At 44.5% G+C, this 16,781-nt stretch overlaps 1 protein-coding gene across 1 annotated transcript in view; it reads right to left on the reverse strand.

Annotated features, from left to right (window-relative positions):
* The window catches only part of LOC138248747 (putative gastrointestinal growth factor xP1), a 30,995-nt gene extending 19,445 nt beyond the window's left edge, over positions 1 to 11,550 (reverse strand). The window contains exons 1-2 of the mRNA XM_069202606.1: positions 11,409 to 11,550; positions 10,148 to 10,279 (exon numbers count right to left, since the gene is read on the reverse strand). Coding sequence (XP_069058707.1) covers positions 10,148 to 10,279; positions 11,409 to 11,487 — 211 coding nt within the window. The 5' untranslated portion in view covers positions 11,488 to 11,550. The remainder of the gene's footprint in view (positions 1 to 10,147; positions 10,280 to 11,408) is intronic.
* Between the last annotated feature and the right edge of the window lie 5,231 nt (positions 11,551 to 16,781).

Raw genomic sequence — 16,781 nt, forward strand, 5'->3', positions numbered from 1 at the left:
GGACATAACGGTTCCTTCCTCGTTTGCACCGCTTGGGTGCCGAGGACGTAACCATTACGTCCTGCTATAGGCCCTTTGGGGTAGCGCTAGCGCGCCCCTGCTGGCCAAGCACCCCTGTCCCATGGGCAGCAGTGGAAGGGAAATTGCTTCCCCTTCCACTGCCCCCACCTGACCCCCCCAGGGACGTCTGATGACGTCAGCGTGCGACTGCGCGCTGACCTCATCAGATGCTGCCCCCACCACACTGGAAGCTCAGCTTCCATCGGAAGAGAAATGTAAAAGCATTTTTCTTCCAATCTCTTGCTGGGGTGGGAGAGGCTTCAAAGGAAAGAAAAGGTCTTTCCTTTTCCTTTGATGTCTCTCTGAGCATTTCTGCTGCCTGATCGTGAAGCGATCGGGCAGCAGAAATGCCCACTAGACACCAGGGATTTTGTTGTTTTTTGTTTATACTTATAAGGGGAGCGACCCCTTGGGCAAGGGTCGATCCCTATGGGGTCAATTTTTTTTAAGGCCTTTTCTGCCCCCCCCCCCCCCCGGTGGCATATCAGCCTATTATTGTTAGGCCAATCTGCCCCCAGAGGGGGCAGAAACCTCTAGATGCCAGGGATCTTTTTTTGTGTTTGTTTTCTGTTTTTTTACATGTGGGGAGCGACCCCTTAGGCAAGGGTCGCTCCCCTGGGGGGCAAATTGTCCTTAGGCCATTTCTGCCCCCTTGGGGGCAGATCAGCCTATTTTTGTTAGGCCAATCTGCCCCCAAGAGGGGCAGAAACCACTAGACACCAGGGATTTTTTTTTTAGGTTAGTTTCACATAAGGGGAGCGACCCCTTAGGCAACCCACGGCAAGCAAGAGGACATTTGATACTTTTGGGGTTTTGGTTTTACATTCGGGCCATGAGAGCTTGTCAAACTCTCAAAATCGTCCCACTTGGAATGGTGAGGGCTGCACTTTTTGGACTTTGGGACGCTGCCTTGTAGAAAAATCTATGAGACCTAGACACATCTGAAAACTAAACATCTGGGTGAGTCCAGGGTGGTGTGCTTCACATGCACCCCGCACCATTTTCTTACCCACAATGCACTGCAAACCTCCAACTTTGCTTGAAATCACACATTTTCCCCACATTTTTGTGATGGAGCCTTCCGCAATCTGCAGGAATCCACAAAATTCCTACCACCCAGCGTTGTCGCATATATACTGATGAACGGCCTACCCCACTTGTCAGCCCAAAAACGTTTTTTTCTCAAACTGCCTTTTTGGGCCCTCTTTGGTTCCCCCTTATTTTCTACATGTTTTTGGCTCTTGCCTGTCACAAGCACTTCGCCCACCTACGCAAATGAGGTATCATTTTTATCAGGAGACTGAGGGGAACGTTGGGTGGTAGGCAATTTGTGCCGGTGTGGTGATCCCACACAGACATGTGGGGAAAATTTGATTTTTTTAGCTAAATTTGAGGTTTGCTGAGGATTCTGGGTAAGAAAACACTGGGGGATCCACGCAAGTCACACCTCCCTAAACTTCCTTGGGTGTCTAGTTTTCCGAAATGTCTGGTTTTGGTAGGTTTCCCTAGATGGCTGCTGAGCCCAGGACCAAAAACACAGGTGCCCCCCGCAAAAACAGGTAGTTTTGTATTTGATAATGTTGATGTGTCCACAAAGTGTTTTGGGGCATTTCCTGTCCCGGGCACTAGGCCTACCCACACAAGTGAGGTACCATTTTTATCGGGAGACCTGGGGGAACACTGGGTAGACAGAAGTTTGTGGCTCCCCTCAGATTCCAGAACTTTGCAGCACCGAAATGTGAGGAAAAAGTGTTTCTTTTTTCTTCAAATTTTGAGGTTCGCAAAGGATTCTGGGTAACACAACCTGGTGAGAGTGCCACAAATTACCCCATCCTGAGTTTCCCTAGGAGTCTAGTTTTCAGAAATTTCCAGGTTTGCTAGGATTCCCTCTGTGCCAGCTGAGCTACAGGCCAAAATCCACAGCTAGACACTTTGCAAAAAACAGGTCAATTTTCTTTGGGAAAATATAATGTGTCCACGTTGTGTTTTGGGGCATTTCCTGTCGCGGGCACTAGGCCTACCCACACAAGTGAGGTACCATTTCTATCGGGAAACTTTAGGGAATGCTTGGTAGAAGGAAATGTGTGGCTCCTCTCAGATTCCAGATCTTTCCGTCACCGAAATGTGAGGAAAAAGTGTTTTTTTTTACAAGTTTTGAGGTTTGCAAAGGATTCTGGGTAATAGAACCTGGTGAGAGTCCCACAAGTCACCCCATCCTGAATTCCCCTAGAAGTCTAGTTTAAAAAAATGCACAGGTTTGGTAGATTTCCCCAGGTGCCGGCTGAGCTAGAGGCCAAAATCCACAGCTAGGCACTTTGCAAAAAACAGGTCAGTTTTTTTTGGGAACATGTTATGTGTCCATGTTGTGTTTTGGGGCATTTCCTGTTTATATAATTTTTAAGACTAAAATCTTTAGAATACGTTAAGTACTTTTTATGTTTTGAATTTTTGAAGTTTTAATAATGTTTGTATTTCTATGCTTTATTACGCACTATAGGAATCAATAGGCTGTCACTTTTAGAAATGCATTAAAAATCGCACAGTTGAGTTACCAGTCTCTTCTTTTGCAGGGTGGTTGCAGTAGTCAGTGGGCACCTCGTGTCAGCTGTAGAGGCTCGGACGGCTCCCGGTTTCGGCGGGACCAGTGTTGGAGAAGTTCTTGGCACAGGCAAAGGGCCACCTGGATAGGCCACTTGGAAAAGGAGCTGGTTTGGAGTGGTGCCTGGGGGTCCCCTTGGGCTGTTGAGGTCGAAAGGGGCTGGGGACCTGTGGCACATAGTAGATCCTGCGATGCAAGGCCCAGGGCGGCCAGGCGCGGGACATCTTGGAAGTTTTGGAGGCTGTTCACAATGGAGTCCACTGGAATTGGAGGTAAGTCTCTTGGAAGGCAACTTACAGGACAACGGGGGCACTCTGGTCGGAGGTCCAGGGTGTTCCTTAAGTCCCTCAACTGGGGCTTCCTCCTCATCCTCTTTCAGCTCGGTGGGAGCTGGTTTTCACCTGGTCCGATGTCAACTGACCAGGACCCAGGGTATTGCTCTATTTCGGCCACTGGGGGTTGCAGTGCCACCAAACTTGGGTCAGTTGGGGGGCACTTCTGGGTAGCTGTCAGTGTGTTGTCGGGTCTGGCTGTAACTTCCAGTCGCAGAGATATCGGCGATTCAGTGAAATGACCCTCACTGGTTTCTTGGTTCTTTGCAGTTTTCCTGCTTTTCTTGAGTGGTGCCTCCACTCAGGAGGAAGATGTTGGATGCTCCTTGAAGCCTGGATGTCCCTGGGGTTTCTTGGGGTCAGTCCAGTGTTCAGCTCCTCAGCTGTCACGATTGTCGGGACTTTTGTGCAGCAAGCAGGGGTCTTGGAGCCTCTTCTATTGCAGCAGGTCCTCAGTTCTCGTCCTGGCGGCTTCTTTGGTGCTGGTCTTCTTTTCTTCTTGGAGTCCTTTTCGAATCTTATTTCTTGGTCTAGGGGAGCCCACTAAATACCGAATTTAGTGGACGTTTTAGGGGGAACCTGGTAGTGTTTCATGAGACACTTACCCTTGGGTGGCTACACCCACTACAGTGACCACTTCCTGTGGGAAGGGTCACTTTCCTAAACCTCATTGGCTGTTTTTCTCCATTCCAAGAAACTGAATTAGAGGGTTCACTTTGCATGCAAGCCCTTAGAGGTGGTGCATCGTCAGTGAGGCCACTCTTCCTATCCTTTGTCTGGTTTCCCGCCTTTGCTCCAGCCAAAAGTGGCGGTTTGTAAAGGGGGAAGCCCTCTGTTGCTAGCAGCAGGCCTGGAGGCTCATGTTTCAGGGGCTGTAGCCTTCTGAAGCTCACCACCAGGGTTTTGCACATTCTTGAGAGAGGGGGTGTTAGCTCCTCCACCCAGGAAGGGCATTGTCTTACAAAACCAGAGAGCCAAGGCTCTCCCCCAGGTTTTGTATATTGGCTGTCTGGAGCGACAACTGGATGGAATCAGCCAGAAACTCTGCCAGTTAGGGTTAGCTTTTGCAGGGCGCACCTCTAAGGTGGCCCGTGGGTACATTTAGGGTTAAATCCAATACTGGCACCAGTTTGGATTTAATATTCTGAGTTGTTTGATACCAAACAACCCAGGGTGCAGGGTGGCCATTATGTAGCTGGGTAACTCGTGTTTTGGACCAGTGCCCAGCACATACATGAAAAATGGCAGCTCTGTTCACTCACTATGTCCTACGTTTGGCAAGGACACGGTGGGGGCATATTGCTCATGCAATTATGCCCTCACATATAGTATGGTGTACCCCGCCTTAGGGCTGAAAGTCCTGCTAGAGGGGTGACTTATCCATAACATATGCAGTGTATTGTGGACAGGGCACACAGAGAGTGTGCCATGTTGAGTTTGTCCTTTTAGGGTTGCCCCAGTACACTCAGCCTGCCATGGCAGTGCTAGGTGCATCTGGGTGCAGGGCCCTTGGAGGTGGTACAATCAGTGCTGCTGCCCCCAGGGGCCTACTCTTAATATCTCTTGCCCTGGGTACTGGGGTACCCATTTACCCAAGGACTTATAGCGGTATTTAAGAGTGTAACCAATTGTGCCAAGCATGACAACAGTTTTAGGGAAAGAGCTCTGGCACAGGGAACCTGTTTAGCAGGGGCCCTGGGTACTACCAATTTCTAGAACACATCAACATCAGGCAAAAAGTGGGGGCTAACTATGCAAAAAGAGGCCTCCTCTCACAATAAGTGCAAATGGCACTTTTGCACGTGTTTGAGCATCAAATGCTACCTGGGCTCTCATTATGGCCAGCCTGTTATTTATTCCAGTAACTTGGCCTTCCAGAATTACCCATACTAGAGGTGCTGGTAAATCTGCAGTGCTGGAGATGGGGGACTGGGGATTACTAATGGGATTATGAAGGCTGAACTAGAAGTGAGGAATTACCAGGACAGTTAATAATTATGGGCCAGACTCTCCCAGTAATGCCTCATTTTGGAAAACCCTTTCACCCACACATTTTGGTTGCTCTTTGCAGCCAGAATCTCCTGAGGTGTTCCCTGAGAGCTCATAATTCCGATGGGGCTGGGAAATGCAGCTATCAGCCGCAAATTGAGGGTTTTGCTGCTTATACTGAATGTAAAACTAGCAGAAATACTGCCTCCCAAGTTTATGTCCTGGTCTGTGAATCAAGTTTAAAAACTCTGGAAGCACTTGCCACAAGTTCAATTTGCACAGGGTGCTTTTGCCTCAGATTGTAGCGATCAAGTCAAATCACCCTTTCAAAAGATCCTACTTTAATGCAATATGATGATTGATTGCATTGTTTTGTTCAGGGCCTCTAAAATATTACTAACCCTCTCTTTCTGAGTGTCATGATGGGGTTAACTGCAAACCCAGATAGTATGATACCATTTGCAAATGATACTGGATTGTTTTTTTGTGTCCGATTCCAGTGTAATGAGAAATAACTTGCAGAAAATAGATGTGTGACCGGTATTTTCACAAAGTATTTCCATTACAACACTGGTTAGTCCACTTAATTTAATTAGAATCACCGGGAATGTATGTCACGGGGCAAAATCAATGGAAATGTGCAATTTACACAAAACCTTTGATTTAAAATTTCACAGAAATGCTGTTTGCGCCTAATTTTAATGTTAACGTGGAAGGCCAGATGTACGACCGTGATTTTTGTAACTCACAATTCGCGACTCCTTTGCGAGTCGCAAATTGCGAGTCGCAAAACCAAATGTACAACAGTGTAACTCACACTGTTTGCAATTCCCAATGGGGTCGTAGATGACCTACTGCATCAATATTCATGTGGTAGGTAGGAATTTGCAACCCCATTGGGAATGACTGCACTCACAGGGATAGTGGCCTGCAGGGGACAGCAGACCACCATGCCTGTGTCTGCTTCTAACCCCTTGGGTGCCGAGGACATAACGGTTCCTTCCTCGTTTGCACCGCTTGGGTGCCGAGGACGTAACCATTACGTCCTGCTATAGGCCCTTTGGGGTAGCGCTAGCGCGCCCCTGCTGGCCAAGCACCCCTGTCCCATGGGCAGCAGTGGAAGGGAAATTGCTTCCCCTTCCACTGCCCCCACCTGACCCCCCCAGGGACGTCTGATGACGTCAGCGTGCGACTGCGCGCTGACCTCATCAGATGCTGCCCCCACCGCACTGGAAGCTCAGCTTCCATCGGAAGAGAAATGTAAAAGCATTTTTCTTCCAATCTCTTGCTGGGGTGGGAGAGGCTTCAAAGGAAAGGAAAGGTCTTTCCTTTTCCTTTGATGTCTCTCTGAGCATTTCTGCTGCCTGATCGTGAAGCGATCGGGCAGCAGAAATGCCCACTAGACACCAGGGATTTTGTTGTTTTTTGTTTATACTTATAAGGGGAGCGACCCCTTGGGCAAGGGTCGATCCCTATGGGGTCAATTTTTTTTAAGGCCTTTTCTGCCCCCCCCGGTGGCATATCAGCCTATTATTGTTAGGCCAATCTGCCCCCAGAGGGGGCAGAAACCTCTAGATGCCAGGGATCTTTTTTTGTGTTTGTTTTCTGTTTTTTTACATGTGGGGAGCGACCCCTTAGGCAAGGGTCGCTCCCCTGGGGGGCAAATTGTCCTTAGGCCATTTCTGCCCCCTTGGGGGCAGATCAGCCTATTTTTGTTAGGCCAATCTGCCCCCAAGAGGGGCAGAAACCACTAGACACCAGGGATTTTTTTTTTAGGTTAGTTTCACATAAGGGGAGCGACCCCTTAGGCAACCCACGGCAAGCAAGAGGACATTTGATACTTTTGGGGTTTTGGTTTTACATTCGGGCCATGAGAGCTTGTCAAACTCTCAAAATCGTCCCACTTGGAATGGTGATGGCTGCACTTTTTGGACTTTGGGACGCTGCCTTGTAGAAAAATCTATGAGACCTAGACACATCTGAAAACTAAACATCTGGGTGAGTCCAGGGTGGTGTGCTTCACATGCACCCCGCACCATTTTCTTACCCACAATGCACTGCAAACCTCCAACTTTGCTTGAAATCACACATTTTCCCCACATTTTTGTGATGGAGCCTTCCGCAATCTGCAGGAATCCACAAAATTCCTACCACCCAGCGTTGTCGCATATATACTGATGAACGGCCTACCCCACTTGTCAGCCCAAAAACGTTTTTTTCTCAAACTGCCTTTTTGGGCCCTCTTTGGTTCCCCCTTATTTTCTACATGTTTTTGGCTCTTGCCTGTCACAAGCACTTCGCCCACCTACGCAAATGAGGTATCATTTTTATCAGGAGACTGAGGGGAACGTTGGGTGGTAGGCAATTTGTGCCGGTGTGGTGATCCCACACAGACATGTGGGGAAAATTTGATTTTTTTAGCAAAATTTGAGGTTTGCTGAGGATTCTGGGTAAGAAAACACTGGGGGATCCACGCAAGTCACACCTCCCTAAACTTCCTCGGGTGTCTAGTTTTCCGAAATGTCTGGTTTTGGTAGGTTTCCCTAGATGGCTGCTGAGCCCAGGACCAAAAACACAGGTGCCCCCCGCAAAAACAGGTAGTTTTGTATTTGATAATGTTGATGTGTCCACAAAGTGTTTTGGGGCATTTCCTGTCCCGGGCACTAGGCCTACCCACACAAGTGAGGTACCATTTTTATCGGGAGACCTGGGGGAACACTGGGTAGACAGAAGTTTGTGGCTCCCCTCAGATTCCAGAACTTTGCAGCACCGAAATGTGAGGAAAAAGTGTTTCTTTTTTCTTCAAATTTTGAGGTTCGCAAAGGATTCTGGGTAACACAACCTGGTGAGAGTGCCACAAATTACCCCATCCTGAGTTTCCCTAGGAGTCTAGTTTTCAGAAATTTCCAGGTTTGCCAGGATTCCCTCTGTGCCAGCTGAGCTACAGGCCAAAATCCACAGCTAGACACTTTGCAAAAAACAGGTCAATTTTCTTTGGGAAAATATAATGTGTCCACGTTGTGTTTTGGGGCATTTCCTGTCGCGGGCACTAGGCCTACCCACACAAGTGAGGTACCATTTCTATCGGGAAACTTTAGGGAATGCTTGGTAGAAGGAAATGTGTGGCTCCTCTCAGATTCCAGATCTTTCCGTCACCGAAATGTGAGGAAAAAGTGTTTTTTTTGACAAGTTTTGAGGTTTGCAAAGGATTCTGGGTAATAGAACCTGGTGAGAGTCCCACAAGTCACCCCATCCTGAATTCCCCTAGAAGTCTAGTTGAACAAAATGCACAGGTTTGGTAGATTTCCCCAGGTGCCGGCTGAGCTAGAGGCCAAAATCCACAGCTAGGCACTTTGCAAAAAACAGGTCAGTTTTTTTTGGGAACATGTTATGTGTCCATGTTGTGTTTTGGGGCATTTCCTGTCACGGGCACTAGGTCTACCCACACAAGTGAGGTACCATTTTTATCTGGAGACTTGGGGGAATGCTGGGTAGAAGGAAATTTGTGGCTCCTCTCAGATTGCAGAACTTTCTATCACCGAAATGTGAGGAAAAAGTGTTTTTTTGCCAAATGTTGAGGTTTGCAAAGGATTCTGGGTAACAGAACCTGGTGAGAGCCCCACAGGTCACCCCAGCATAGATTCCCCTTGGTGTCTAGTTTTGAAAAATGGACAGGTTTGGTAGGTTTCCCTAGATGACGGCTGAGCTAGAGGCTAAAATCCACAGCTAGGCACTTTCCAAAAAAACACGTCAGATTTCAATGTAAAAATGTGATGTGTCCATGTTGCGTTTGCTGTCGCGGGCATTAGGCCTACCCACACAAGTGAGGTGCCATTTTTATCGGGAGACTTGGGGGAACACAGAATAGCAGAACAAGTGTTGTTGCCCCTTTGTCTTTCTCCACATTGTTTGCTTCCAAATGCAAGACAGTGTGTAAAAAAGACGTCTATTTAAGAAATGCCCTATAATTCACATGCTAGTATGTGAACCCCGGAATTCGGAGATGTGTGAATAACCACTGATTCTCATCATCTTATCTCGTGCCCATTTTGGAAATACAAAGGTTTCCTTGATACCTCTTTTTCACTCTTTATATTTCAGCAAATTAATTGCTGTATGACCCAGTATACAATGAAAACCCATTTCAAGGTGCAGCTCCTTTATTGCCTCTGGGTACCTAGAGTACTTAATGAACCTACAAGCCCTATATATCCCTGCAACCAGAAGAGTCCAGCAGACGTAATGGTATATTGCTTTAGAAAATCTAACATTGCAGGAAAAAGTTACAGAGGTAAACGTGGAGAAAAATGGCTGTATTTTTCACCTCAATTTCAATATTTTGTAATTCAGCTGTTATTTTCTATAGGAAAACCTTGTGGGATCTACGCAAATGACCCCTTGCTAAATTCTCAATTTTGTCTACCTTTTAGAAATGTTTAGCTGTCTGGGATCCAGCATTGGTTTCACGCCCCTTTCAGTCACTAACTGGAAGGAGGCTAAAAGCACAAAAAATAGTAAAAATGGGGTATGTCCCAGTAAAATGCCAAAGTTGTGTTGAAAGATGTCTTTTTCTGATTCAAGTCCGCCTGTTCCTTAAAGCTGGGAAGATGGTGATTTTAGCACGATAAGCCCTTTGTTGATGCCATTTTCAGGGGAAAAAACACAAGCCTTCTTCTGCAGCCCTTTTTTCCCATTGTTTTGAAAAAAACGAAATGTTTTCTGTTTTTTTGCTAATTTCTTGGTCTCCTCCAGGGGAACCCACAAATTCTGGGTACCTCTAGAATCCCTAGGATGTTGGAAAAAAAGGACGCAAATTTTGTGTGGGTAGCTTATGTGGACAAAAATTTCGGAGGGCCTAAGTGCGAACTGCCCCAAATAGCTTTAAAAAAGTCCTGGCACCTGAAAAGGCCTGGGAGCAAAGGGGTTAAATAAAGCAGGATTTTTTTTTAGGAAATGTAGCCTGTTTCCTTTAAGGAAAACAGATGCATTTAAAAAAAAAAAAATGAAAAGTCGTTTTTTTAAAAAAAAATTCAGAGCAGGCAGTGGTCCCTGGGACCCAAAAGTACATGTCTATTATGTGACCTTTAAAGCAAGATTTTTTTGTAACATTCCCCAAAACACTGGGTCTGTGACTATGACATAGAGGTGGGAAGGCCGAATACATTACCAATGTTTTTAAAGCAAGAAATTGCATCAGGAACGTTTTTATCATAGCAACACTTTATACTCAAGCAGTCCTCTTCACTGATATCTTGGCTGCTTCCGCATTGAATTCGTTTTTTCGGCTCAACATTGCATTCTGAAAGAAAGAAAAAGCAGCAAGTAGAGAACGTCCCTAATCTCCTGTTCTAGAAGACATTCAGCTTCAAAGTGTGAATGTTGAATTAAACATAGTTCTATTGCAAACATACAAAGGAGAATGTCAAAGATATTTTTAAAAAGTGTACAACTACTTTGAATATTAAGGCTGTCATTCAGAGAAAGTCGAAAAGAAATGTTGTGTACAATGTAGAACCAGCGGACATGCTCACATCTAAAAAAGTACAGAAAAAGCGGTAGTGCTTCCCTTTGTATAAAAGGGCTTAAAATGTGGATATTTGTTGCAACCAAATCTAAATAACAAGAAAAAATAGGATTTTCTGTGATGGATATGGAGTTTCACTTAATAGTCCCAAATTAACACTTTTTATCATGAATACGGATGCGCGTAACATATAGATTTATTTCTATTTGTCTACTCTACTCTGCAGTCAGATCACTGCCTGCACAAATTCAAGCGCATATCTCATCACACTTGTTGTCATGCATCTCTTGTGTCACCACAAGTGCCTATTGTGAAATCCACACTTGGGTATTTTGATCATTTTTTTGTTATAACCCAATTTGATATTTGTATCTGCACAAGTGAAACCATTTTTATGAATCAGTCTTTGTGAGTTTTCTTTTAAATATGTACTGTGAATGTCACAATCCATGAAACGTTTATACAGTTATGTTATAGATTTCACTTTTGGAACATAACAGAACTTTTAGAGGTAAATCATTTATTCAATTGTTCATATGTGTTTGTATTTTCCAAACATGACCTTAATACTTTTTTCAGTTTTTGCTTTGCCTTTCAATGACATTTTAAGCCAAACACATTCCTTCAGTCTCCTATCTTGAAAAATTACAACCTAGAAGTAAGTGGGACTTAAAAAAATTCTGACCGTTTACAAATATATGTGAAAAGATTCCTTTAGACCACAACATAATAATGTAAGACAATATCTTTTCTGAAAGGTATGTGAAAATAAAAATAAACTATTATATAGTGGTATTTAATAACCACATCAATCAGCCTTGATTTTCAAAATGTTTTTCAGCTCAGTTAATCTATTTCAAAGTTAGCTGATCCATAGAAAATGGATAAAGGAATCATACATTACCTTCATCAGCTTGTACATTCGTCATGATGACTCCTATAATAAGGGCCAGGGCAAGAACATGGAACATCTTGTGAGCCATGGTTTAGTGTAGCCTGAATTCAATCTGTTTGGTCAAATTCAGAATATGGATTGCTGTTTGAGAAGTTTATGCCACCTTTATATCCTCAGATCTGTTTGCTATATAGTTTAATTTATTTGCATAAGTAGCGTCTCTTTCACGTCAGCCACATAATTTATTAAAACAAGTCAGCAGTTATATGATACATAAACAAACAACAAACAGGCTAATGTTTTTTGCTGTATAATGAGGATACTGGATCATGCTGCAATTTTTTACCTTGGTTCAGAATCAATTGTGGTGTACAAAGCATTCACGTTGCTGCATTATTTCCTACTGGCGGTCCCCTGTGGGTATGGTTAGTACCTAGTTTCTATTGAAAAATAGTTTTTTGACTTGCCTTTATCTTTGTGCCAGTTGATGAATCTTCACCAACCTTTCTAAAAAAAATGTGACGTTCATTTCAGCTGCTATCTGGAATGTTTTGAGGCGATCCGTCAAGTGGGGGCTGAGAAAAAGGGGCCATCCCAAAATGCGTTTTCCCCATGTTAATTCCCATAGGGACTTTGAACACAACTACAGCCCGATCTGCTGGACCGACTTACACCAAATTTGGCCAAAAGCTAGCTCTTGGTCTAGAAAGTGCCCTTTTCATGATTTGGTGTAAATCCATTCAGTAGTTTTCTACTTATTAAATGAAAACCTAATTTGTATATACAGGGACGGGGATCCTTCTCGGACTCAGAGGAAAAGCAAGGCCCTGATTGGCTGGCCACAAGCTGACAGAAAAGCTGCAGCTACCATTTTGTTTCTTGGGTAGGAAGAATGCTGTGTAAAAACATAAAAGAGGTCAAGATACAGCTATCCTGACCCCACAGGGCAGATTGAGGGGTCCCATAGGGTGCCCTCATGGGCCAAAAATTGCTTTTTCTTTGTCTGATCTGTGGATTTGACAATCCTCCTCGAATCCTCCTTGGATCTGGAAGAAAATCAAGGCCCTGATTGGCTGGCCGCAACTGTCGCAGGACAGAAATTTTAAATGTGTGTTAAAATAACCATAGAAATTCACTGAAAAAAACAAAGTTTACAGGGACGTTATAGTTAGGATGACGTTTTACCCATACAAAACCATAGAAATTCAGGAGTTATAGTTACACTTATCTAAAGAAACTGTAAGTTGTGCTGGAAAGTAACTTTGGGGAACGAGCTATGGTTTCTTAACATAAAGTATACCTATAAGTATAGCTATAAATGCTGAATTTCCATGGTCTTGTATGGGTAATAATTCAACCTAACTATAACGTCCCTGTAACTGTTGGATTTTTCATTGAATATATATATATATATATATATATATATATATATATATATATATATATATATATATATAAACACACATATATGCCAGATCCAAGCAATGTTCCAGCACGTTGCCAGCTAACGCAAAGTTATCCACTTTCCTGAACACACTCAAAAACAATTTAGAATAAAACTAAAATGCTATTGTGTGGGTGCAAACTTTATAAAAAGGTGGCTGTTTTGGCTTTTGTTTTACTTACTGCTCCAAGATGCCACATGCACGTCTTGGAACAGCAAATTTATCAAAAGAGAGCACAAAAGCACAGTTACAGGAAGGGTATGCCAGTAGCAAATTGCATCGGATGGGCCCTCCTAAAAAAGTAAAAGAAAAATAGGACAGTGAGAAACAGTGGATTAAAGGAGGAGCGAGTAGAAAAAGAAATTCATAGCTGTGGGGTGGGAAGGTAATAAATAAAAAAGCTGAGCATGACAGGGTGAGCTGGTGCATAGGAGAGGAAAATGTAAAATGGAAGGAAGAATCAGAAGGCGGAAACAACACAGAGTGGATAGAGGAGAGAATAGGAATACCCAGGCACTTCCATTAGTACTAACAGCAAAAGAAAAAAGTAGTTTCCTGAACGTAAGCAGTGGAATGATAGTCACCCAATCAAATGGATGGCAAAGAAGCTATGCTTCAGGTGAGGAACAAACACAAGAGCAAACAGGGTGTGAGAAATTGGGTTGTTGGTTGACTGTGGTGTGAGCCCTGGTTAAGCAGCAACCACAATTCTTGTCAGGGTAAGGCACAAGCAAACTCCAAATTAACTTGTGCTCACCCTTTGGTGGATTCAGGCCTTAACTTGCAGGCAATGTGTAAAGTATTTGAGCACAGTGGAGGCTTGTGGGAAGGAAAAGGGGTGGGGCAGCGTATGGCAGGGGGAGAAATAAAATATAATAATAATAATTTAAAAAACTTACCTTAATGCCGCACTGTTCCACTCCTCTGTCCTCAAATCGAAGGCAGGCACAGGCTCCCAGCCTGCTCTGCAGCCAATCGTGACGCTGCTCAGAGCAGCATTAGGATTGGCTGGGAGCGCCCAGCCAAGGTGCTCCTAGGCAGACTGAGAGCCTGTACCTGCAGAGAGCACACTGCGCATGTGTGTTTGGCCGGCCCGAGATGGCTGGCCAAACACACTTGCGCTCTGAGGGGAGTGCACAGTGCACTCCCCTCACTGCTCGTTACAGTCCGTCGCCCCGCCCCACTCCTCCCCTTGTAATACAAAACAATAATAAACATAGTTTATTATTGTTTTGTATTAAAGGGTTTGCAGCAGCTGCTGCTGGCGGGGGGAGACGCTCCTCCGCCCTAGAGGAGGAGCCTCCCCTGTTTGTGCAACACTTTAAACAGTGGCACAGTGAAAACACCATACAAAAAGGATCCCACATCAGTTTAGAACAATATAACTTAATTTAATAAATCAAACAAGACCAAAAAGACAAAAATTCAATCAGTAGGACTTGAGTTATGAATTTTTTATGAATAAACTGTGGAATTCTGCCTAAAAGCAAAAAGTGTCAACTGGTGATATCTGGTCGCACCAGACTGGTATAAAGTCAAAGGTTTAGGCCAAACCAATGGAGCACAGGCCGTCTACAGAAACCCTGTTACGCTTGCAGAACAAAGTATCTTAAATCCTGGCTACGGAGCGTTGCATGGATCAAAGATGAAGATGTGTCACAAAGCTGAGGTGATGCATCGATTTCGAGACGTGGCAAGGCTGCAATGGGAGGTCCTGTTGTGTCAATGTTGAGGATCCCTTCAATGGTGCTTGCAATGTGAAGGCAGGTGTTGGGGATGTGTTGTGCAGCCGAGGTGATGTGTTCGGCCTGATGATCGATGAGGCGGCGATGCAGCACTTTGATGTCGTCGACGAAGCTGCTGTCCAGAAGAGACACAAGAGTCTGCTCTGGGGAATCCCCATTCACCCGCTGTTGTGAAGGCAATGCATTGAACCCAAGATGCAGGATGCAGCGGCGTTGCAAGTCATTTGTGCCAGTTCCAATCCATGCGGCAATGAAGCATCAGTTCGCTCGAGGATGCATTGTTCCGCTGAGGAGATGCATTGGTTCTACTCGAGGCTGTGCCGTTCAGTAGAGAGGATGTGTCTGTTCCACTGGGAAGCATCTCAGGCCCACTTCCAAGGTTCCAGGACTGGGGTGGCACAAGTTGGCAGAGTAGACTCACAGATGGCGGAGTCCAGGTGCAGAAGCAGAGTGGTTGGAAGTCTTTTGTATCCCTCAGACTTCAGATCTGGAGGCCAGCCAACTACCCATGGACTCACTCTGGGGTGAAAGACACAGGTCCAGTCCTTCTCACTCCCAGGCAAGAGGCAGAAGGCAACAGGTCAGCACAGCAAAGCAGGAGTCCAGCAGAGTGCAGTCCAGCAGAGTAGCGGTCCTTCAGCAGCACAGCAGTCCTTCTTCCTGGCAGAGTATCCACAGGTCTAGACGTGTACTGAAGTGGTGGTGTCTGAGATCCAGTTCTTATACCCAGTGGTCCCTTTGATGTGGGGGAGCTTCCAAGAGATGCTTCTTAAGTGCACAGATCTCCTGTCCTTCTTGCCCTGGCTCCAGACTAACTACAGGGGGTATGCAGCCCTTTGAGTGGGAGCAAGATACAGCTTATTCAGATGTAAGTGAGGCTGTGTCCAGCTCCTCCCTCCCATCCTGCCCAGGGTGGCCCATCAGGTCACATCTAAGCTCCCATTTTGTATGGCTGTCTAGGAGGAATACACAAGACCAACTGCCAACTACACCCAGTCATGTGACCAGAGAGAGGCTGCAGGCACCAAATGGATAAGGCAAAAAACCTTTTAAATGTGGCATTTCAGAATTGCAATTTAAAATCCAACTTCACATAAGTTACGATTTGAAATTGTGATTCTAGAGACACCAAACCTGAAAGGGTCATCTCTTCACATATGGAACATACGCGCATAAAGTGTAATAAGGCAATTCCAATGTTATCCTCAGGAAGAGATAGGCCTTGCAGTGGTGAAAAACAAATTGAAAATCTTTTCACCACCAGGACCTGTGAAACTCAAAAATACATGTCATACTTTTTAAATACATTGCACCTTGCCCTCTGCACTGTCCAGGGCCTTACCTAGGGGTGACTTATATGTACTAAAAAGGGAGGTTTAGGCCTGTCAATAGGTTTATTTTAAATGAATGAAAAATGTACACCAGTATCAACAATCACAATTTTTATCATGCTACAACTCACTTCACAATATATTGCCTCCCGCACTGTAGTGTGCTCTGCCAACCCCACATCAACCAATATGAAAACGAACCAATCCACAACGGTGTCTTGGATACAATGTGCACAGCTGTAAATGCATTTTCTCAAAATTTAACAAATGCTAAAATGAAAAATAATATTTCAAACATGTTTTCGATTTCTCAAAACAATGATCATCAAGACCAAAGTGGCAACATAAAATTTCCAAGAACACCACAATTCATGTCAGATTGATACAAACACAAAGCTATCTAACGTTATTTGTCTGTTCCTTCAAAGTTACATGCAATTGTTCCTTTATGACATATTTGGTATTTTTCGTTTTACTTGTTTGCAGCTCTGGTTACGTTTCCTGTCCTTCCAGGTTTGTTTCAGTCATCAGCTTTGTATTTCTTTTGAGCACATGACATAAGGTAATCTGGATGATATTGTATAGTAGATTTAATAGCTGGGATTAGATTACTGTGCACAAATATTTTTATTTTCCTAATTCACTGGTTCAATATCTTTTTATTGAGGTGTTCAGAATGATATTTTTTTTTTGGTTGGTTTCACTCCTCACTTATCTTCTTTTTATGTTTAATTACATTTTCCTATTCGTGTTCACGTAGTGGCCTGGATCAGTTTACGGCAGTTCGTAAAAGGACGCACCTGTAGATCGTTTGTGAGGTGGCTCCATTAGAATGCTATTGATGGGCTCTCGATCTCGGTT

This window comes from Pleurodeles waltl, chromosome 8, assembly GCF_031143425.1.
Source record: "Pleurodeles waltl isolate 20211129_DDA chromosome 8, aPleWal1.hap1.20221129, whole genome shotgun sequence".
Classification (NCBI taxonomy): domain Eukaryota; kingdom Metazoa; phylum Chordata; class Amphibia; order Caudata; family Salamandridae; genus Pleurodeles; species Pleurodeles waltl.